Source organism: Bos javanicus, chromosome 16 (assembly GCF_032452875.1).
Source record: "Bos javanicus breed banteng chromosome 16, ARS-OSU_banteng_1.0, whole genome shotgun sequence".
Classification (NCBI taxonomy): domain Eukaryota; kingdom Metazoa; phylum Chordata; class Mammalia; order Artiodactyla; family Bovidae; genus Bos; species Bos javanicus.
In genome coordinates, this window is record NC_083883.1 from 52,155,216 (window position 1) to 52,176,263 (window position 21,048).

General features: G+C 51.5%; 2 protein-coding genes across 3 annotated transcripts; one reads left to right on the forward strand and one right to left on the reverse strand.

Annotated features, from left to right (window-relative positions):
• Positions 1 to 1,358: 1,358 nt before the first annotated feature.
• On the reverse strand, positions 1,359 to 2,476 carry ISG15 (ISG15 ubiquitin like modifier). Its single transcript, XM_061383163.1, has 2 exons — positions 2,328 to 2,476; positions 1,359 to 1,890 (listed from the first exon to the last, which is right to left on the reverse strand). The coding sequence occupies exons 1-2, from the start codon at positions 2,328 to 2,330 to the stop codon at positions 1,429 to 1,431; spliced, it is 465 nt and encodes a 154-aa protein (XP_061239147.1). The 5' UTR covers positions 2,331 to 2,476; the 3' UTR covers positions 1,359 to 1,428.
• Positions 2,477 to 11,288: 8,812 nt separating this feature from the next.
• Positions 11,289 to 17,848, forward strand: HES4 (hes family bHLH transcription factor 4). 2 transcript variants are annotated; one of them, XM_061383156.1, is made up of 6 exons: positions 11,289 to 11,638; positions 11,742 to 11,837; positions 11,924 to 12,011; positions 12,094 to 14,309; positions 14,855 to 16,158; positions 16,519 to 17,848. In XM_061383156.1, the coding sequence occupies exons 1-4, from the start codon at positions 11,531 to 11,533 to the stop codon at positions 12,468 to 12,470; spliced, it is 669 nt and encodes a 222-aa protein (XP_061239140.1). In that variant the 5' UTR covers positions 11,289 to 11,530; the 3' UTR covers positions 12,471 to 14,309; positions 14,855 to 16,158; positions 16,519 to 17,848. The 2 variants fall into 2 exon arrangements, with proteins under 2 accessions (XP_061239140.1, XP_061239139.1); XM_061383155.1 differs by having other exon boundaries at positions 14,855 to 17,848.
• Positions 17,849 to 21,048: the final 3,200 nt, after the last annotated feature.

The window sequence follows — 21,048 nt, forward strand, 5'->3', positions numbered from 1 at the left end:
CCCCCAAGGCTCTTCTCCAACCATTCCCGCTGGGTCCAGGGGGTAAACTGAGATCCAGAGTGTGCAAATTAGAGCCCGACTTAGCTGAAGATGGTGGGAATGGGAGGAGAGGAGATCCCTTCTGTTCCTCCAGGGCTGAGTCTGCTGCACACCCCCTCATCCAAGCCAACCACAGATCTCTGAGCCAGAGGCCACGAAGGGTGAGCAGCCCAGAGGCATCTTGGAGAAGGACCCTACCTCGCCCAGACCCTGCTGAGGGGATTCAAGAAAGGAGGATGTCACCGAGAGGGCGTGCTCACACTTGTTAAGTTACAGTATGACAAAGAGGTGAGGGTGGGGGCCCAGGAAATGAGGCTAGAGCCAGGAGTCCCCCTACACACACACACACACAAACACACACACACACACACCTGCGTGTCTACATAAGTGTCACAGGCAAGCCAGACCTGGGGGTCCCCCAGCTCAGATGCAAACTCCCACAGATCAGAAAGAAGGGGTCTGGGTCTCCAGCCAAATGCCCCTGAAGAGTCCGAAAGCTGAGATCTGAGTGTTCCCAGAGTCATGGACTTTGGCCCAAGAGGTATAGGTTCTGTGTCCCCCTCCCTGCCCACCGCATTCTGTCCAAGGCTGACTCACTTGGGAAACTGGCACAGAAAGAAGCATCTAGTGTGGAAGCAGGTGTAGTTTGTTCCCCTCCCATCCATGTGAACAACAGGAACCCCCATCCTGGGTGCCCCCTCACCTGCTGGCTATGGCCCTTCCATGATGTGAACTCTGAAGGAGCAGCTCACCCTAATGGTGATGTGTGTGCCCAAGGCCCAGTCCCCAATTCCCTCCAGACCAATGAAGGCCGGACAGTGTATTCTGATGGGTCCTGGAGGCCCTCAGCCTCCAGCTGGTGTGGGGGAACCTCCCTTACAACTGGCCAAGGCAGGCCCTAGGGACTCAGCCCCTCACCACTTCCAGGGACACTGTGTGGCCTTTGGGACCCAGCCAGGCCTTTTCCCTCCCTCTGCTATCTGCTGACCCAGCTGTGAAGGTGGAGACCAGTTGTGCAGGGCTGACTGAGGCTCAACCGGAAGACAGGGATGGGCTTCAACAGACCTGCCTCTTTTTATTTCTCTAGAAGTTAATTTCCCAAAGAGGTGGGGACACATCTTCAGTTTCTCCAGAGGGTCACCATTTTGATCCCACAGGGTTTGTCTCTTAACTTGGCCACCCTAGCCTGGTGACCACCCAGTGACCCTGAGTCCCCTCACCCACTCCCTCCTCCACCCTTCCCCCAATCTCACCAGAAGGGTGCCGAATGGAGGGCTGATGACATGGGGTGCTGGCCAGGGTGGAATGAACACTTCACATTTGGCTTTGCTACAACTTTATTCACTGCACTGCATGGGGAGCCCTCCCTAAGGCCCTCCTGGCCCTTCCCTACCCACCCCGCAGACGTAGATTCATGAACACGGTGCACCCCTTCATAAGGCCGTATTCCTCCAGCGGGTGCTCATCATCCATGGGCCTCCCTTCAAAAGACAGCCAGAACTGGTCCGCTTGTACACGCTCCTTTTGGCACACCTGCTGCTTGAGCTCAGCCACAGTCTGCTTCAGCTGGACCTCATAGGGGCTGCTGCGACCCTTGTCGTTCCTCACCAGGATGGAGATGCAGTTCTGCACCACCAGCAGGACGGTGCTGCCAGCTCTCAGGCCCTGGAGGACAAGGGGCACCCCTTCCTGCAGCACCTCCCTGCTGTCAAGGTGGGCCAGGCGCTGCTGGAAAGCAGGCACATTGATCTTCTGGGCGATGAACTGCTTCAGCTCGGATACCGTCATGGAGTCCCTCAGCGGCACCAGGATCTCCTGGCCCCCTAGCATCTTCACCGTCAGGTCCCCGCCCTGTGGGCATCACACAGATTCAGAAGTCCTGGGACTACTGCACGTGTAGCACTGGCAGTGGGACGAGTGTCAGACCCCGGGGATGCAGCTCCCTCCTCTCCACCCTTCCCACCCACGGAGATGGGGACCCCAGGCACTGGAGAGTGCAAGGGAGCAGAAGAGCTACTACCCACAATCTTCATGTCAACTCTCCAATAAAATACCCCCCTGCCCTGTGCTGATCCCAAGGGATCTCAGAGTTGGCGGCTGGGCAGAAGCCACCTTTCAGGACCCAGACCCTGATTTTAGAAAGAGCCCTGTCCCTCCCCTCACACTTAGGGAACCGGATGCTTTGAGTAGCTCTACCTGCCTGTGCATAGTAGGCATTCTTCCCCTGGGAGATGCCACCAGGCAGGGGAATACAGAGCCCCACCTGTCAAACCCGCCTCATCACTCACCATGGCCGTGGGTTCTGGTGCCAGGCTCTCTGCAGACACTGGTTGGCTGCGGCTGCCTCTCTGCTCTCGGCTCTCTTCAGCCCTGGCAGCTCAGCCCTTTAATAGCCTGAGCAAACCACGTCAGAGTTACATAGGCTAATTCAGCTTCAGTTTCGGTTTCCTTTTCCCAGGACAGCCCCAGAGTGAGAAACAGAAACAAAACAATGCCGATGACGATGACCCGAGGAACTGAGGTGGGCTGGGCAGGGGGGCTTTCCACCTGACCAGCTGGGTCTGGGACTGTGATAGCACTCCCACCTCTAGGATTGAGTGTTCAGAAATCCCTGCATGTTCCACACCTTGGGTCCTTTCCAAGATGCACAACATCATAATAACATGAGCTAAGAATTAGAAACTTTCACTTTCCATTTACCAATTTGTGAAATTACTAACCTTGAAAAATATTGCCAGGGTTAATTACAAAATAACAAAACATTGACAATCTATTCAGAGATAATCACTTTGTGTTTATGACAATATATGTTCAGATTGTTTTAATGAAAAAGAATGTATCTTTTCTATAAAAATGAACTCATGGACACTCTTGAGAAAGTGAAAATACTACACAAAATGGGGGAAAATATTTGCAATCCATGTGTCAGATAAGAGTCTAGTATCTGCAACATATAAGGAACTTTTACAACTTAACAACTAAAAGATAAGCAACTCAATTAAAAGTTGGGCAAATGACTTAAATAGACATTTTAAAATAGAAAATACATAAATGGCCAAGAGCCACATGAAAAGATGTTCAACATCATTGGAAATGATGGGAACCAGGGAAATGCAAATCAAAACCAGATGTACTGTGTCACACCCCCTAGCATGAATATAATAATAATTAAAAAGTGAATAATAAGTGTTGGTGAAGATGTCAAAAAAATGGAATCTTCATACATTGCTGATGGGATTGTGAAATGATGTAGCCACTGCAGAAAACAGTCTAGTCATTCCTCAAAAGGTTAAATAGAATTTTCATATGACCCAGCAATTCCACAACTAGGGTATGCCCACAGAACTGACAACAGGTGTTCAAACAAATGCTCGCACCCAAATGTTAACAGCAGCTCTAGTCATAGAATGGTTGAAATGGGGGGTGGAACCAAACCCATCAGCAGCTGGAGGCACAAAGTGTGGTGCCTCCTTATAGTAGAATGCTCCTCAGCCATAACCAAGGATGGAGCACTGACACAGGCTGCAGTGTGAATGGAGCTCAGTGACAAATAACAGACACAGGACACAAAGCATGTGATTCGACTGATATGAAATGTCCACAAGAGGCAAGTCCATAGAGACTGAAAATACATTAGTAATTGCCAAGAGCTGCGGGGAGGAGGCATGAGGAGAGACACTTCATGGAGCTAAGGCCTCCTTTGGGAATGATAAAAATGTTTCATAACTAGATAGAGGTGATGGTTGTACTAAATATACTAAATGCCACTGGATTATATACTATAAAATGGTTAAGTTTATGTTACATGAGCTTCACCTCAATAAAAAAGAAAATTGAAAAAAAAATCCTCCTGCTACTCTCAACATTTTGTACCCTGCTTCATTCACAGTTCAGTTCAGTCGCTCAGTCGTGTTGGACTCTTTGAGACCCCATGACTCAAAGACTGCACCACGCCAGGCCTCCCTGTCCATCACCAACTCCTAGAACATCTGGAAGTTCTTGATTCCTGTACTGTTGATGCCTGGCTTGGAGAATTTTGACCATTCCTTTGCTAGTGTGTGAGAAAATGAGTGCAAATGTGTGGTAGTTTGAGCATTCTTTGGCATTGCCTTTCTTTGGGATTGGAATGAAAACTGACCTTTTCCAGTTTTGTGGCCACTACTGAGTTTTCCAAATTTGCTGGCATATTGAGTGCAGCACTTTCACAGCATCATGTCTTAGGATTTGAAATAGCTGAACTGGAATTCCATCGCCTACACTAGCTTTGTTCATAGTGATGCTTCCTAAGGTCCACTTGACTTTGCATTCCAGGATCTCTGGCTCTAAGTGAGTGATCACACCATCATCGTGGTTATCTGGGTCATGAAGATCTTTTTTATATAGTTCTTCTCTGTATTCTTGCCACCTCTTTTGCTGCTTCTGTTAGATCCATACCATTTCTGCCCTTTATTGTGCCCATCTTTGCATGACATATTCCCTTGATATCTCTAATTTTCTTGAAGAGATCTCTAGTCTTTTTTATTCTATTGTTTTCTTTGCATTGATCACTGAGGAAGGCTTTCTTATCTCTCCTTGATAGTCGCTGGAACTCTGCATTCAGATGGGTATATCTTTCCTTTTCTCCTTTGCCTTTAGCTTCTCTTCTTTTCTCAGCTATTTGTAAGCCCTCATATTTTTATGCAAGTTGTTTTAATGGCTGCATATGTGCATTTGTTGCCCATAGCAACAAAGTCCATTATAGAATAAAGTGTAATTTAGTTAACCAGTCTCATATTTTTAAATAAATATTGGTTGTTCCCACATTTTTACTATTACAAACAGCACATCTCAGGCATATGTTAGCTAAAAATAAAAATAAATACTTAGGGAATTCCCTGGCAGTCCAGTGGTTAGGACTTCATACTTTCACTTCAGGAGCACAGGTTCCATCCCTGGTTGGGAAACTAAGATCCCACAAGATGGAGCCAAAATAAATAAATAAAATAAAAAAAAATACCTAAAAATAATTAAATATTTTAAAAATAAATTTTAAACTAAATAAACAAATTTTAAATAAATAAAAGGAATGGGGAAAACCAAATTGTTTTCATATGAATTAATCATTCCATCAATTCCCCCCAAATAATCATAAGGCACCAAAGTTGTTAACATGCATAAAACAGTTTAAATATTGTTTATATTATTCTAAATTTCTAACTTGACTCATTCCTTGCATAAATAATATTAGTATTATAAAAAGAAAGCCACAAACAAAACAAATATTACAGAATGTGAAAATCCCTGTCTTCTTCAAAAAACCATTATTTTGATTCTGTTTTTTGTTTTGTTTTGTTTTTTTCGGGCATGGCATGCAGCCAGCAGGATCTTAGTTCCCTGATTAGGGGTCAAACCCATGCCCCTTGCATTGGAAGCACTAAGTCTTAACCACTGGACCACCAGGAAAGTCCCTAGATGACCATTATTAAATATGGCACAAAGATAAAGGAATGAAACAACAACTCAAAAAAATTTTAAGTAATAAAAAATTTTAAAAAGATAACAAAAATATGGTATATATAGTAATAGAACCTTTATTTTCTTTTAGTTACTTTATTGAATGTCACCTGCTTTGGACAAGAGGAACTAGATGCAAAGGCTTTCGGCAGGCAAAACGATAGCCCTGGAAGCATGTCTCTGTGTCTTGGAGGCTTTTAAGCCACCACAAACTGGGTGGCTTAAAACAACAGAAATGTATTCCCTCACAGTTCTAAAGAGCAGAGGTCTGAAATCCAGGGGGACTAAATGACCAGGATTGTCAGCCTGATTAAAAATAATCTGATTTTACACAGCTTATAGAAGACATAAATAATATGAAATATAAAGGTACAGGAAACTCAAAGTAAAAGGAGAAAAGAAACCTACCGCGTAATGTTAACTAAAGGGAAGCAGATGTGACCGTATTAACAGTTTCACTAACAGATTAACAAAGAAACCTTATAGTCAAAGCATTACTAGATACAGAAGGTTGCATAACAATAAAAGGTTGAGCTCACTGGTAAAATGAAATTATTTTTAATTTGTATGCACCTAACAACATGATCACAAAATACATATGTTCTAGACAAAAACCTGAATATCCTATTTATGAAGTTACAATGGCTACTTATAAAGGGGTCTTTGGTTAATATTTGGTTTCATTTACAAACTAACTTAAACTTCCTAAAACCTTTAAAACAGCATCTATATCGTTTAATACACTTGCTTTTATTTTTAAGCCCTTCAGCCATCTAACAGCAGTAGCAACAACAAAAAACTCCCAAGAATATCCATGACCTCACTTATATCTATGCGCCCTCGTCCACTGAGGCTGCTATGGATACAGCCGAGTGGCTGTGCTTCTATCCTGACCCCATAATCTGTGGTGGAGCCAAGGGCCAGAGTGATCTACACACAACCTTCTCTCCCATGGCTTCCCATAAACTTCCGAGAGAAGAGAGGAGCTTAGGCTTGTTCTTCTGACCACTCTGCTGACCCTCTAATCTCCTCTCCTGTCCACCTGCCCCCATTGAGCACTCGGCTCCAAGACTGGCTGCCTTGCCATGGCAAAGAACTACAAAATTCCAGGCCGAAGCTGGTGGCGGCTTGCAGCCAGTGGTGGAAAAGCAATAGGTCAGAAGTGGGTGTTTGTATACATCAGGGAGATAGAGCCACTGTAGGACCTGCCAGAGCAGCACTGGGAGTGAACTCTGAGGGTCAAGGACGATGGCAGAATGCTGGTCTGAGAACTGAGAATAGTCAGATTCAGAGGAGGCTGGTGCCTCAGTCAGGCTCCACCACTGGGCAGAGAGTGCTCCAGTTGTGTGGATAGAAAGATTAGAGTGAAGACTTGTTCCCCAAGTTCCACAGGACTGAAAGGCACAAGGAGAAGCGGGAGGCAGAACCTGAGACAAGAGGCTGAGAGTGTGGAGGGAGGAGGCAGGACCCCAGGTTACACTGGAAAAGCAGCAGGATATTGTACTGCAGATGCTGACCTGTGCCCTGTGGGCGGGGCTTCCTGGTGGGCGTGTCCTCCAGGGTGGATGGGAATATTACGGCTACAGTCTACACCCAGCGCTTAGGATTGGAAGTTTAGTTGCCAACTCTACACTAGGATGCCCCATGGAGGCCAGGAAGTCCAGAAGATCAACCGTGTGAATTTGGAAGTCAACAAGGACTGTGACAGGAGCCGCTGGAGAAAGTGACAGGGAATCAGGAGTGAACCTTCAGAAGGTATGGGGAGGCCCCCCCCGCAGGGTTGCAGTGGACTTCACAAGATGAGATCTGTTAATAAGATGAGGTTCAAAGCTGGGACTTTTTTTGGTGAAGAAGAAACTAGTCTGGATGTGACCAGCAGGAGAGCAAAGCATACCTCTCCAGAGAGTAGTGGTCCAAGGAGACTGGAGAGAAAAGCACCCATGGAAGCCCACAGGGAGGTGGCATCACAGACAGACAGGGTGGGAAGCTCTGTCACCACACAGAATTGGGGAGACATGGCTTCCCCAGTGTGGAGAGGTGTCAACATTCAATAATGGAGAAAGATGTTGACAATGCCCAGACCTCGGGGGAGGTGCTGTCATGCATCAGGTGTTGGGGGGATGCTCCAACTGCTCAGCACCAAGAGCCGAGGGAAGGTGTCTTGGTCCGCTGGCCTGTAAAAATGAAAGATGCCCCCTCAGGGTTAAGATTAGGGTCCTGGTCATCTGCTTCCTTCTTCTCTATACTGAATCCTGGGTTCCTCCAGCCCTAGCCTCTGCCACTTTATCATCTCAGGACCCAACTCCCATGCTCCAGGAGAGACCCTGCAATAACTCTAGCCTGGTCACATGGCAACTCTGGTCCTGGCTGCCTGAGTCCACAGCCTGTTGTCCCTTGGCAGGAGAGGAGGGAACAGGAGGATGGGGTTGCTGGTCATGGTCTATGGTGTCTCTGATATCCTGGGACCCATGTGCCTGTGGAATGCTGAGGGGCAGGGTGCAAGTGCAGGTGCCACCCCCCTGTCAGAGGTTGGGATGGGCCTGTGCACAGACAGCACCTGGCAGGCCCCGGAGGGACACTGTCTGAATGTTGTGGAATGCTGTCATGGGAGCCAGACGTGAGAAAGACCATCCCCCCACCCACCACCAAGGCTGCAGCCCAGTGTCTGGACTGGAAAATACACTTATCTTCCCACACAGACTCCCCCACTACTTTTCTTGCCCAGTGGCCAACAGTGGTCCCTAGAGATGCCCCTGGGACCATCAGCCTACTGGGACTTGGCCAACTCAAGCCTGGATCTAGGAGGACAGATAGTTGGCCTTGGATAGCTGCAAAAGTCACCTCGTCAGATGGACAGCCAGTGCGGGAAGCTCCTGTGACTCTGTGAATGCCAGAGAAAGGAAGGAACAAGGTTTGGGGGGTGGGGCTGGGGAGGGGTGTGGGTCCAGGGCTTGGGCCATCTTAGCTGTTCCAGTTACTATTGTTTCGTAACGAATGACCCCAAAGTGTCACAGTAACACCAGTCATGTGAATCAAGAGTGGAACAGAGCACACAGAGCTGGCTGGGAAAGTGTGAGTGAGGGCTCTGAAGCGGCAGGTTGGGATCACCTGTCTGGAAGCTGAGATTTCTAGGTTCCTAGCTCAACACTTATACAAGGCCTCTCCATGAGGCCTTTCCATGAGGCCAGTTCGGGTTTCCTCACAGAGGGGCCAGTGGTTTCCAGGAGTGAGTTTCCCAGGACAGCAAGGTGCACGTTTTTCAAGTCAAGCCTCAGAATTCATAGATCACCACTGCCCCTGTCTTTGCTGGTTAATGTCATCACAAAATCTCACCAGGGACACACAGGTAGAGTATTTGGGGTGGATGTATTGTAGCCATCTTTGGAAAATGCAGTGTTCCACGTCAGTATTTCTCAGCACAGTTTCCCCACTGCAGCCTAGGACTCTCCCTCCCTACTCAGAGCAAGGGAGCCCCTACGGTCCCCAGGAGTCCCAGGTCCTACCAGAGATCAAATCCAGATGTAAAAGGCAGGGAGGGGACAGCCAGAGGTAGGAGGGCCCAGAGAGAGAGTGGGGGTGCAGCCCAGTGGGAAGGACACAGGGATGTAGATGACACCCCTGGGACTCACTCTGCTCTGGGTGACAGAAGGCTCCTTGTTGGGGCTGGAAGGGCCAAGAAACAGGCTTCTGAAGACCCCAGGTAGGGAGAGGGTGTCTCAGAGGGTAGAGGATACAGTGGGGCTTGTGGCAGAGGTGAATCCAGGTGACTCTGTCCCGCTTGCATGTGCTGGGTGCTTTCAAAATCAGATCTCATTTATCTTCTCAGTCAAAGTGTGAAAGTGTTAGTTGCTCAGTCATGTTCGACTCTTTGCGACCCCATGGACTATAGCCCAGGGCTAAATGAAAAGGTAGCCCATTTTACAGGTGAGGAAACAGGTACAGGAGGGTCCTTCCTTCAGTTGCTCAGTTGTGTCTGACTCTTTGTGACCCTTTTGGCTGTAGCCCGCCAGGCTGTCCATAAGATTTCCCAGGCAAGAATACTGGAGTGGGTTGCCATTTCCTCCTCCGGGGAGGGGGCAGGGTGTCTTCCCCCACCCAGTGATCAAACCTGCATCACAGGCGTCTGCACTGGGCCCCAGACTGGACCCCTGGGAAAGGGTATTGAGGTGGGGGCCAGCCAGCATCGCCACCCACCAGGTAGAATGTAGTGTGGGAGGTGGCCCTTCCGAGCTGCCAGTTGGGCCACTCTGCTGCTCAGAAAAGCCAAGCATGACTCTCTTAGACCCCTCTGGGGACCTGAAGCCACTAGAGCCTGGCTCCCACCTGTCCCGGCCCCTCCTCCCTTGGCCCTGTGGTTCCTTTCCATTCTGGGAATGCTACTTCCTCCTCTGGACTTGCAGCTAGCTGCTGCTAAGTCGCTTCAGTCATGTCCGACTCTGTGCGACTCCATAAATGGCCGCCTACTAGGTTCCCCCGTCCCTAGGATTCTCCAGGCAAGAACACTGGAGTGGATTGCCATTTCCTTCTCCAATGGATGAAAGTGAAAAGTGAAAGTGAAGTCGCTCAGTCTTGTCCGACTCTCAATGACCCCATGGACTGCAGCCTACCAGGTTCCTCCATCCATGGGATTTTCCAGGCGAGTGTACTGGAGTGGGTTGCCATTGCCTTCTCCAGCAGAGCTCACTGCAAAAATACCATCCAGACCACTCAGTGGAAAGAAGGCTTTCGGCTCCCCCCAAAACCTACACATTTCTTTCTGTCTCTGGAAACCATGTCATTATTTATTTTGCTCATTTGCCTTTTCCTCCCACATCAGTTCAGAGTTCAGGAGAGGCCTCCCCAGCCCCAAGGACAGTCAGGCCTACAGTGAGCCTCCAGAGAGGTTTGTGGGATGCAGACAAGACTGCCCAGGCCACCATGGGCTGGCATCCCCAGAACTCAAAACATGATTGTGCCCCACAAGGGAATTCAAAGTGAAAACAACATCAAACACGAAAATAAGCTTAGCCCTCTTTCCTCCACGTGCTTCTTTGAAATAACAAACAGAAATGTAACAATTATCTTTCATTTTTTGTGAGTTCTACTTTCTTGGCTGCTGCTTGGCTCATCACTTTTGGGTAATCCAGAAGAGAGTGACATCACCAGTGACCATACATCATTACATCTGGCTTGTGTCATCATCTACCTTAACCCTGAGACATCACCTATGATTGCTTGGAGACATCACCAGCCTGACCAGTAACATCCTTACATTCCATACCATGACAACATCCTGCCTGTGATGACGTCACTATCTGCTCTGCGGCATTACTTTCTTTGGCCCTGTGATGCCACCCTGCTTCCCTCACGACCTTGGCCAGTCAGCCTCTCTCCTGTCCAGCGGCTGGTGTTCCATGTTCACTGTGTCCCCGGCATCGTGCAGGTGCTGCTGGCGGCGAGGGTCAGATTCGCAGGCTGCGCGGAGGTCCAAGGCCCCCGCGGGATCCGCGGAAGGCGGAGGCTCGCCGGTTCTTCGTGAGCGCATAAGGGCCCCTCGCGAATTTTCCTTTCAGACTTCTCGCGGTCCCCGCTCGGCCTGAAGGTGAGCCTCGAGCCTCCGCCCTCCCGGAGAGGCCCCCTCCCGGCGCATCGCTCGGAACTGGGGACCGGGGCGCGGCGATTTTCCCGCCTGGCCGGCGTGGTCCGAGGCAGGCGCGGGCGGGGTGCCCCGGCTAGCCTTTGTCGCCAGCGGGGTCTGTGGGCCGGGAGCTGACTCGTGACTGACAGCCGGCGGGGGCAGCGGCCGGGGGCGGGCTGCCCGGCGCCGGCGGCTCATTGGCTGGCTCGAGTGTGGGAAAGAACGCGGAGAGGGATTCCCACGCCCCGCAGCCGCGCTGCCTTAAATAGCCGGGCTGCTGCAGACACGCGCTTGGTAGCTGAGCCTGGGACCCGCGGGAGAAGTGCCTGGGAAACCGCGCGCCCAGCCTGCCCTCGGCTGGGGGTGGCGAAGGGGCGCACCATGCCTGCGGACATCCCGGGGAAGCCGAGGGCCTCGCCGTGGGCGGGAGCGGCGGCCGGCGCCAGCCGGACCCCAGACCAGCCCCGGAGCGTGGCCGAGCACCGGAAGGTGGGGACCTGGCCGCGCGTGGGTTGGCAGGAGCGGGTGGGGGGGCCGCGAAGGGGAGAGGGGAGCTGATGCCTGCAGGACTCAGTGGCTGCCGGCTCCACAGTCCTCCAAGCCCGTCATGGAGAAGCGGCGCCGAGCGCGCATCAACGAGAGTCTGGCTCAGCTGCAGAGTCTCCTCCTGGACGCCCTCAGGAAAGAGGTGAGTTGGGGGTGGGGACAAGACTGGGGAGCCTGGAATCCCGGCCTTCCTGGGCGGCCCGCCGCCCTCACCGGCCCCGCCCGCAGAGCTCCCGCCGCTCGAAGCTGGAGAAGGCGGACATCCTGGAGCTGACCGTGAGGCACCTGCAGAGCCTGCGGCGCGTGCAGGTGACAGGTGAGGCGAGGGCGGCGGCGAGGGCTCAGGGGCCGGGGCTGAGGCCGCGGGCGCCGACCGCCTGTCCCTGCCACCCCCGCAGCTGCCCTCCGCTCGGACCCCGCCATCCTGGGCAAGTATCGCGCCGGCTTCCATGAGTGTCTGGCCGAAGTGAATCGCTTCCTGGCTGGCTGCGAGGGCGTCCCTGCGGACGTGCGGTCTCGTCTGCTCTGCCATCTGGCAGCCTGCCTGGCCCGGCTGGGGCCCGCGCGCCGCCCGCTTCCACTGGCCCCAGCCACTGAAGCCCAGGAGCCCGAGATCTACGCGGGCCGCCTGCCGCCGCCAGCCTTTGACGGCCCTTGCCCCTTGCCGCGCCCCGGGGCGGCCTTGGCACCCATCTTCCTGCCCGGGCTGGCCCTCGCCGCCCCCGGGGCCGGGGCTCAGGGCCAGGGCGCGCCCTGGAGGCCGTGGCTGCGGTGAGACCGCGGCCCTACAACCGACTGAGACTGTGCCAGAAAATGGTTATTTCCAGAGATCGGGTAGGGAATTTTGTTTTGTCGTCTTCGTGAAGGGTCCAGTTTGGCCGAGGCCCAGCGCCGGGATCGGTTGATGTCTTCTCATGAACGGGCGGGGCGGGCCGGGCCGGGCCGGGCCGTGGGGATTTATTCAGCTCCCACCTGGGCCGGCCGGTGCGCCGCGCAGGGGTTCGCCCGGCCTTGAGTTTGGCTGTGTCCCTCTGCGCTGAAGCCGACCGCCTCGAGGGAGGAGGGTGTGTGTGAGATGTCCCTGGGGGGCTCAGGCAGGACTGGAACAGTTACCACTTTCCCAGAGCGTCTCCCAGTGCTGAGAAGAGGTCGTGCATCCTCCTGGGGCACAGTTCTCTCCCCGCAACCCCTCCTGAGGCCCCTGGAAGGCAGAGACGTGTGCACGCTGTTGTCTCTGGGGCTGAGGTGGGCTGAAGCTTGGGTTCTGGCCTGGTGCACCGCCTGCCTTCTCCCGGGGGAGCACAGAACTACTCTTGGCACCTGTGGGTCAAGCCTGCCCCAAGCCAGTCTCTGCCCAGCAGATGGGGGCCAGCAGAAGAGGGCATCTGAGTCCTAGAGGCAGGGCCCCCAACCGGCCTGACAAAGGGCACTTTGTACTGGGGCTCACCTCCCGCCAGAGCTCAGTCCTCCCCTGAGAGGGAGTCCCCCGACAGTAGGAAGGAATTGGGGGTTCATTGGCAGGCCTATGCTCCTGTCTTGAACACTGGCTGTATGCTGACCCCACAATACAGTGATCCTAGCCAGCGTGGGGCATTGGCCGGGGAGCCACTGTCCTGTGGTCCTAGGTCTCCTCAGGCTGCTGCTGAACGCTGTGCTCCAGGGGCAGTGAGGAGGTGGTTGAGTCATGTGGCTGACACTGCAGTGTCTCATCCTGAGCCCTCTGAGGTCAAGGCAAGATGGGTTTCCCACCCACAGCCAATTTCATCAGATGGTTGCCAGCTACCTGCCTGGCCAGGGAGCATCAGGGAGGAGGGGGGTTAGTCACTGCTAGAGGCTTATCTCCTCCTCCAATGACCCCAAAGGTTCCTGAGCAAGGTTCATCTGCCCTCCAGGACTCAGCCATGCACACCAAGCAGGGCCCTTCAAGTCCCACCAAGCCAGTCCCCTCCTGCTCTCTGGCTGCCTGGCCCATCTCCCTGGGTGTCCAGGGTCTGGGCCAGTGGTTTGGGGCAGTGGCAGACATGTGGGCCAGGAGCCACACCCTGGGACCTGCACACACTCACTGGTCCAGGCCCTGGGGAGGCTCAGAGAGCTGGGTCACCAGCAGGACTGTGGGGACATTACTGCTGACCAGCCTGGGAGCCCTCCCAGCAGAAGAGTTGCAGAGGGTCCATTTCAGGAGCCAGAATTTCAGCTTTTTTGGGGAAGGGGAGCTGTTTGGGGTGGAGGCTCAGTGCAGGAGGGGAAGACAAGGGACTTTGGGATATGAAGCCAGGTGGTTGGGTGGGTAGAGGGGTGGACAAGGCCTCCTCAGAGCTGGGTTCCATGTGGCCTGAAAGAATAAGAGGGATCTCCCCACCTGGTGGCCAGAGGGAGGAGGGCTGCCCAGGAAGGTCACATGGAGCTCGGGTCATCACTCCTCAGGGAGGGGGCAATCACAGTGTCAAACCAGATCCCCCTGTTCCTGGGCTGTGCTTCCCTTTACTTCCTTACTTCCTGTTCCTGGTCATCTGTCCTCAAGACGCTGTCTCCAAAGAGGTGTTTGTGCTGAGGCCCCTGTCAGCCCTCCAGGGACCTCTCCAGCTCTGAGGGAACCACACTGTTCCTCAGACAGGCAAGTTCCTCGTGTCTCTGTCCCTTCCCTGCCCCCTTTGGCCCTTCCCTACTCAGCCCCCTCCCTGCCCCCCGAGGTTCTCTCCCCACTTTCCCGCCTGAGATAGCCACCCCAGGCTCCAAGGGCTCTGGAGGCCAGGGCCCTGTCTGTGTCACTCACTCCTATCCCCAGTACCTGCTTGGAACAGAAAGACGCTCAGGCCATACAGGCCTCATTAATTAGCTTGGGTGAAAGGAGTGTCACCCTTGATTAGATTAGGGGAGTCTGAGGAAGCACAGCTGAGGCTGGGCCCCTCCCCAGGCTGCCCCTGGGCAGCTGAGGGCAGTATCCTGGCGTCTGCTGGGAGTGGAGCCATGGCCCTTTCCACACTCAGCCTGGACCCCTGCCTGGTCTGTGGAGAGCTGGGGTGGACTCTTCTTCCTCCCACCCTCCCCACTCTTCCACCCATTGCCTGTCCTCAGAGGGGCTCTGGGGAATTCCTCTGCACCGCAGGCCTCCCCACTCCCCCCCCCCCAAGTATTTGTGTTTTGGCTTTTGTCTTGCAGACTTTCTCGGTGGATAATAGAAGAAGCACCTTCTCTGGACAAAAGTGCGGAGTGGGTGGGGAAAGAACCAGAACTTCCTCCTTCTGGGGGAGGGTGTGGCCCCTTTTCCCCGCCACTGGCAGGTGGAGCGGTGTTCCTCTGTGGCCTCCATCCGCCCAGTTCCTGGTGGGGACCAAGGGTCAATGAGTGTTTGCTGAATTCCTGTGTGTAGTCAGGTGCTCTGCCTGCCTCTGTGGGTGTCTCGCCCTGTGGAACCCTGTGACTCTGGGTCCCTCTTTCTTGCCTGTGAGGTCAGGGCTTGGGGACTAACAATGACAGCAAATCATAGGTGTTTGAAATCTGGAGAAAGAGTTGGTCCTAACGGTGACAGCAGTCGGCCTCGCCAGGCCCAGAAAACTCCAGGTACTTGGGAGTTTGAAATGGGGTAGGACCTGGGGCTCCTGGGAGCCTTGACTTTTGAAAGGTGAGCCCTTAGCTTCCCAACCAGAGCTCCTGTGATCACCTGATTATCTCCAGGCCCCAACAGCCTCCTCTAGGCTCTAGGACCTGCTCCTCTTTCCCCCAAGAAAGAAGCTGAGCCCAGAGGGTTCTGGAGCCGTGTCTGGCTGCTCTCTGCCCCTTGAAGCTCTAGGGGCCATACCTATCCTGGGAGGCACCACTGGGCAAGGAAACAGGCCCTGGGGTTGACAGCCTCCCAAGAGGCACCCCCCCCCCCAAGAGCCCCGACCTGGTACTCTACCTCTGAATGTACTGAGGTTGACCTGCATCAGCAGTAAGGTCCTGTAGAAGATGAGGTCGCAGGGGCATCCTGGCCTGTCTCTCTCTGTCTCTAACATCCTCCACTTGGAGGAGGCCAGCTGTTCTTTGCTATGGAGCGGCCAACAGAGTGTGGGGTTTATAAGCTGGTCTCCAGCCTTCAGCTGGGACCCCAGCTGCTGCCAACATCTCAGTAGCAATCCGAAGAGACTGAGAGCCGGGACCACCCAGCTGAGCAGTTCCAGGACTCCTATCCCTCAGAAATTGTGTGAGATAATGTGTTTGTTGTTTTAAATGGATAAATTGTAGGTTAATTTGTTGTACAGCTATAATTAACAATGTTTTATGTAAAATTAAAGTTATTGTAAGTAACAATAGCAATATACAACTAACGTGCCCATGGTCACCCAGGGCCTCCAGCATCACGTGCCCACTTGATGATGGGGTTGTGGAAGAGGATGGGTGGAGCAAGGCCCAGAAACAGCCCTTGCAGTGGTGGTGATGAGCAGAGCAGACTGGACTCATGTCCATTGGGAAGCAGTTCCCCTGTGAGTGCCAGCTGCAGGTGCAGGGACAGGCCAGCCCCCTGTCCCCTTCCATTCCCATCCTGGGCTGACCAGCCACAGCCCAGGCCCCATCCCTGTGGCTTGTGGGCAGGGCTTAGGGCCATTTCTGTTTCAGTAACTGAGGGGGCACACTGTATCAGAACATGGTGTTGGGGGTTCTGGGGCCCCAGATTTCAAACAAAAACAGGCATGGGCGATGCTCCATGCTGGGAACCACAGAGCTGACTGCCCTGCCCAGAGAGGCCTGTTCCCATCAGCCTGCCATTCCCAGCACAAACCCTGCAACCTGCCCCCAGGGCCACACTGACCTGTCCCCAGTGGGCACATCAACCTTCTTTGCAGCCTGGTGTCCATGGTGACCAAGAGGCAACTGGCTGATGCTGCTTCAGAGGTCTCTTCTTGGTGTCCTGCCTGACCCTGACACCCACCTGGTGACTTTGGGCTCACCTCCTGGGCTCCTGCTTCAAACAAAAAGTCTGCATGTCTGTGTGGGGACGTGGGGGCCAATTCCTGCCTTCCCGTCTTTACCCACAAGTGGGCCAGAGGCTGGTGAAGAGGAGGACTTCCCTTCGCTAGGATCCCCCAGCACCCCTTACTCTGTCTAGCACGTGGGATAGGGCTCAGCAGCTCCAGGTGTGGGGAGGCACCATGGTCCTCTCCTGGCTGCCATGTCCATCCCCTGACATATGAGCTGACCATGACCTGGGCCATACACGATATCCAGGGGCTGGGCTCCAGCCAGGGCCCTTCAGCTCCTGACCCTCCCTTCACATGGCCTTTCAAAGCGCAGGCCTCTGGGGCCCTAGGCTTGGACTTTCCCTGCCAGCCCAGGATCAGTAAAGTATTAGGGAAGACCTGGCCGAGCTTCTTCCTCTACCTGGATCAGGAGGCTGGTTCTGGACCAAACCCCAGGTGGGACAGGGCATCATCTGGCTGTGTATACATGGGATTTTCTTCTCTCTGTGTCCCCTGAAGTTTCTTTTGTTGAATTAAGAGGTGAGGGTAACATCCCACGACTGAGCTGACCAGTCTGCCCACTTGGAGCCCAAACTTTTTGGTTAGACTTTTCCAGAGCAGAGCCCAGGTCCTATGGACTGGATATTTGTCTGCAAACTGTCCCTTGCCCTGCTAATTCATATGTTGAATACTACCCCCCAAGGTGGTGGCTTTAGGAAGTGGGGCCTCTGGAAGGAAATTCGGTCATGGATTAGTGCCTTTCCTTTTCAAAAGGGACGAGAAGGGAGAGCTCATGCTCAGGACATGACCGGAAGGCAGGCTTTCCCTGGAAAGAGGTCCTCATGGAACGCACACCCATGCTGGCATTTGCCTCTGGGTTCCTATTATTGATTTGTGCTGTTAGGGCAGCCCTGCTGACCAGGACCCCTGGGCTTGATGTTACTACACAGACAGGAGGCTGGAGGTGGCTGCTGACTGCCCCTCCCAGGACAGGAACAGGAGTTCTGGGTATTTGGGTTGGTGCGTCTTGTGCCCAGGTCCTTCCCTGCCACACAGATTTGACTCCTGTGCAAACCCAGTGATCGACGTCTTCCTGGGTCGGGAGGAGTTCCAGCCTGAACCCCAGGGTCCTGGGGAAAGTTGGATCCGCCCCAGCCTGGAGCTGGGGAGTATTGTGTGGAGTGAATGAAATAAAGCCTGTAATGTGTCAATGAAATTTCATTTACCTATCAAAAACAAAAAAAAAAAAAGGGAATTTTATTTGAGCCAAACTGAGGATTATAACCTGAGAAGCAGATTCTCAGCGAGTTCTGAGAACTGTTTCACCCTTGTTGTTGTTCGGTTGCTCAGTCGTGTCTGAGTGTTTGCAACCCCATGGCCTATAGCACGCCAGGCTTCCCCGTCCTTTACCATTTCCCAGAGTTTGCTCCAAACTCATGCCCGTTGAGTCGATGATGCCATCCAACCATCTCATCCTCTGTTGCCCCTTTCTCCTGCCCTCAATCTTTCCCAGCATTGGGTCTTTTCCAATGACATCAAAGATAGTCTTACCCTTTTTTTTGGCCACACTGCACAGCTCATGGAATATTAATTCCCTGATTAGGACTTGAACCTGGGCCACGGCAGTGAAAAACCCAGCATACTAACCACTAGGCAAGCAGGGAACTCCCCTCATAGACATTTTTGAGACAAAGCATCTTATATCAAAATGACATATTTTACATAGCGGGCACCAAGGATGCGTTGTCCAGGTAAGATTCACACGGGAGCAGCAGGTCACTCACCGTGACCCCCTGCGGAGCTGGAGAAGAACTCTTCTTTAAGAAGTTTCATTGCTGACATCTGAAGAAAACAAATTGATCTTCTCTGCGGAGCAGGTGCCTGTTTGAGGAGCTCTGGTTCTTGTGTGATGCCGGTGCCCACTGCGCATCGCCCGGGCCCACAGCAGTGAAGGCACTCAGTCCTAACCACTGAACAACCGTGAAGTTCCCAAAACACAGATTGAAAATGAAAGACTGGTCCTTGGGAAATGGAAAAGAAGTGGAGTGGGCCCTACACAGCCCCAGCTGACGACTTGGAGACAATTTTCAGGCCCTGGTGCAGGGCCCGAAGCCAGGCAGACTCCCTGAGTTGAGGAGATGGAGCTGATAGTCCTGAGGGACAGATGCAGCTGGAGTTCATAGCACAGGGGTCAGAAAGAAGAGAGATAACAGGACAGAATTCCAGAGAGCTGCAGGGGACCCTCAGACCTGATTAGAATACCCTTGTGAGGAAACTCTTCCAGGCCAGGGAAAGGACCCCCAGAGGGTTAGACAGCAACCCCTGAGTTCACAGAGTTCCAGTCTTCACCAGCCAGAACAGAAGCCCTGCAACTGCAGGGCGGGTGGCAGAGTGACCAACAGGGTCTTGTCCAGCAGTGAGGAACGCTCAGCACAGGTGAAGCACTGTTCCAGGCCTGCCCAACGGAGTTTACAAACAAGATCTGAAAGGCTCAAGCTGTTTCCAAGTAACGCTGCACACAGAACAGCTCAAGATTGTTCATAGCAGAAAAAAAATTAATATCTAGAACCCAACACATTGAAATTAATGCCTGGCGTTCAGTAATAAAAAATTACTGGGCACACAGGGAATCAGGAAAATCTGACTTATGATAAGGAGACAGTTCAATCAATTGAAAGCACCCTAGAAATGTCACAGATGATAAACAAGGACACTGAAACAGTAGTTAGAGCTGCATGTCACATGTTTGAGAAGCTGGAGGAAAGACTGAATGTGTTGGAGACATTGAAGATATAAAAAACCCCAAATGAACGTTTAGAAAATTATGATGGGGGACTTCCTCGGTGGTCCAGTGGCTAAGACTCCGCGCTCCCAATGCAGGGGTTCTGGGTTTGATCCCTGGTCAGGGAACTGGATCCCAAATGCTGTAACTAAGAGTTCACATGCTGTAGCTGAAGATCCAGCATGCTGCAACTGACTCAGCATAGCCAAAGAGATAAAAGAAAATTATGATGTCTGACGTAAGGAACACACTGGGTGGGAGTAATGCAAATTAGAGATTAAATGCAGAAGAGGAAACTATTAGTAAACTGCAAATATAACAATAAAAACTATTGAACATAAAACAGAGTTTTAAACTAGGAGTGGAGAAAAGAGCATTAGTGAGCTGTGGTCAACATCAAGGGCTTGACATACGTGTCATTGGCTTCTGGGGTAGGGGAAGGTGAGAAACATTTGAAGAAATAATGACTCGAAGCTTTACAATCTTGACATAAACGATAAGCCCACAGATCCAAGCACAAGAATTTTGAAGAAAACTACATTTAAAAACATCATAATCAAATAGCTGAAACCCAGCAATAAAACTGATTTCTGCTCTCACCAGTTCTATTCCAAGATGTAAGTGTAGTGAAGATGAAGATTCACCAAACAAGCTCTATGTGTTGGTTACCTATGTACATGCCACCACTTTAAAAAATCTACAGACAGTTAATGTGGATAAGCACTAACTGCTGCTTGTCCTGTAAAGTTAGAGAACTGCCAAAACAAAAGTGAAACAGACAAAAAATTCCAAAAGGTGTGGGAAGTTCTAGCCAGGCCAGTTAGGCAAGAAAATGAAATAAAATGCATCTATATTGAAGAACAGAAGTAGAACTCTTTATTTTCAAATGATATGATCTTATATGTAGAAAATTCCATGGAATGCACTAAGAAAAACCATTAAAATTAATAAATGAGTTAAGCAAGTTTCCTGGGTACAAGGTCAATATTTTAAAATCAATTATATTTCCATGCACTGTTAACAATCTGAAAATGAAATAAGAAATCTATTCAATTTATAATACCATCAAAAAGAATAGAAATCTTATGAATAAATTTAATAAAAGAACAAAACATATTTTGAAAACTATACAACATTGTTGACAGAAATTAATTATTTAGAAATTCTAAACTCATTTAGAAAAAATTTTAAAAAACCTAAATAAACAAAAAGACATTCCACATTCATGGATTGGAATATTTAACATTGTTAAGATGACAGTATTTCCCAAATTGAGCTAGATTCAATACAATCTCTTCAAAGTTTCAGTTAACATAGAAATTGACAAGGTGCTCCTAAAATTTATATGGAAATCCAAGGGACCCAGAATATCCAAAACAATCTTGAAAAATAACAAAGTTGTAGGACTCAAACTTGCTTATTCCGAAGGTTACTACACAGCTACAATAACCAAGACAATTCGGTATTAGCACGAGGTTGAACATATTGATTTGATGGAATAAAATTGAGAGTTCACTCTGTGACGATCTAAGAAGGGTGGAATGGGGAGGGGACGGAAGGAGGTTTGGGAGGGAGGGGACATGGGTGTACCTATGGTTGATTCTTGACGTATGACAGAAAACCACAAAATTTTG

Bases quoted from the DNA above. Each gene is read 5' to 3' on its own strand.
- HES4 (XM_061383155.1), top strand. From the start codon at position 11,531: ATGCCTGCGGACATCCCGGGGAAGCCGAGGGCCTCGCCGTGGGCGGGA. The intron at 11,838-11,923 runs GTGAGTTGGGGG...CCCCGCCCGCAG, and splicing joins TGGACGCCCTCAGGAAAGAG to AGCTCCCGCCGCTCGAAGCT. The intron at 12,012-12,093 runs GTGAGGCGAGGG...CCACCCCCGCAG, and splicing joins GCGGCGCGTGCAGGTGACAG to CTGCCCTCCGCTCGGACCCC.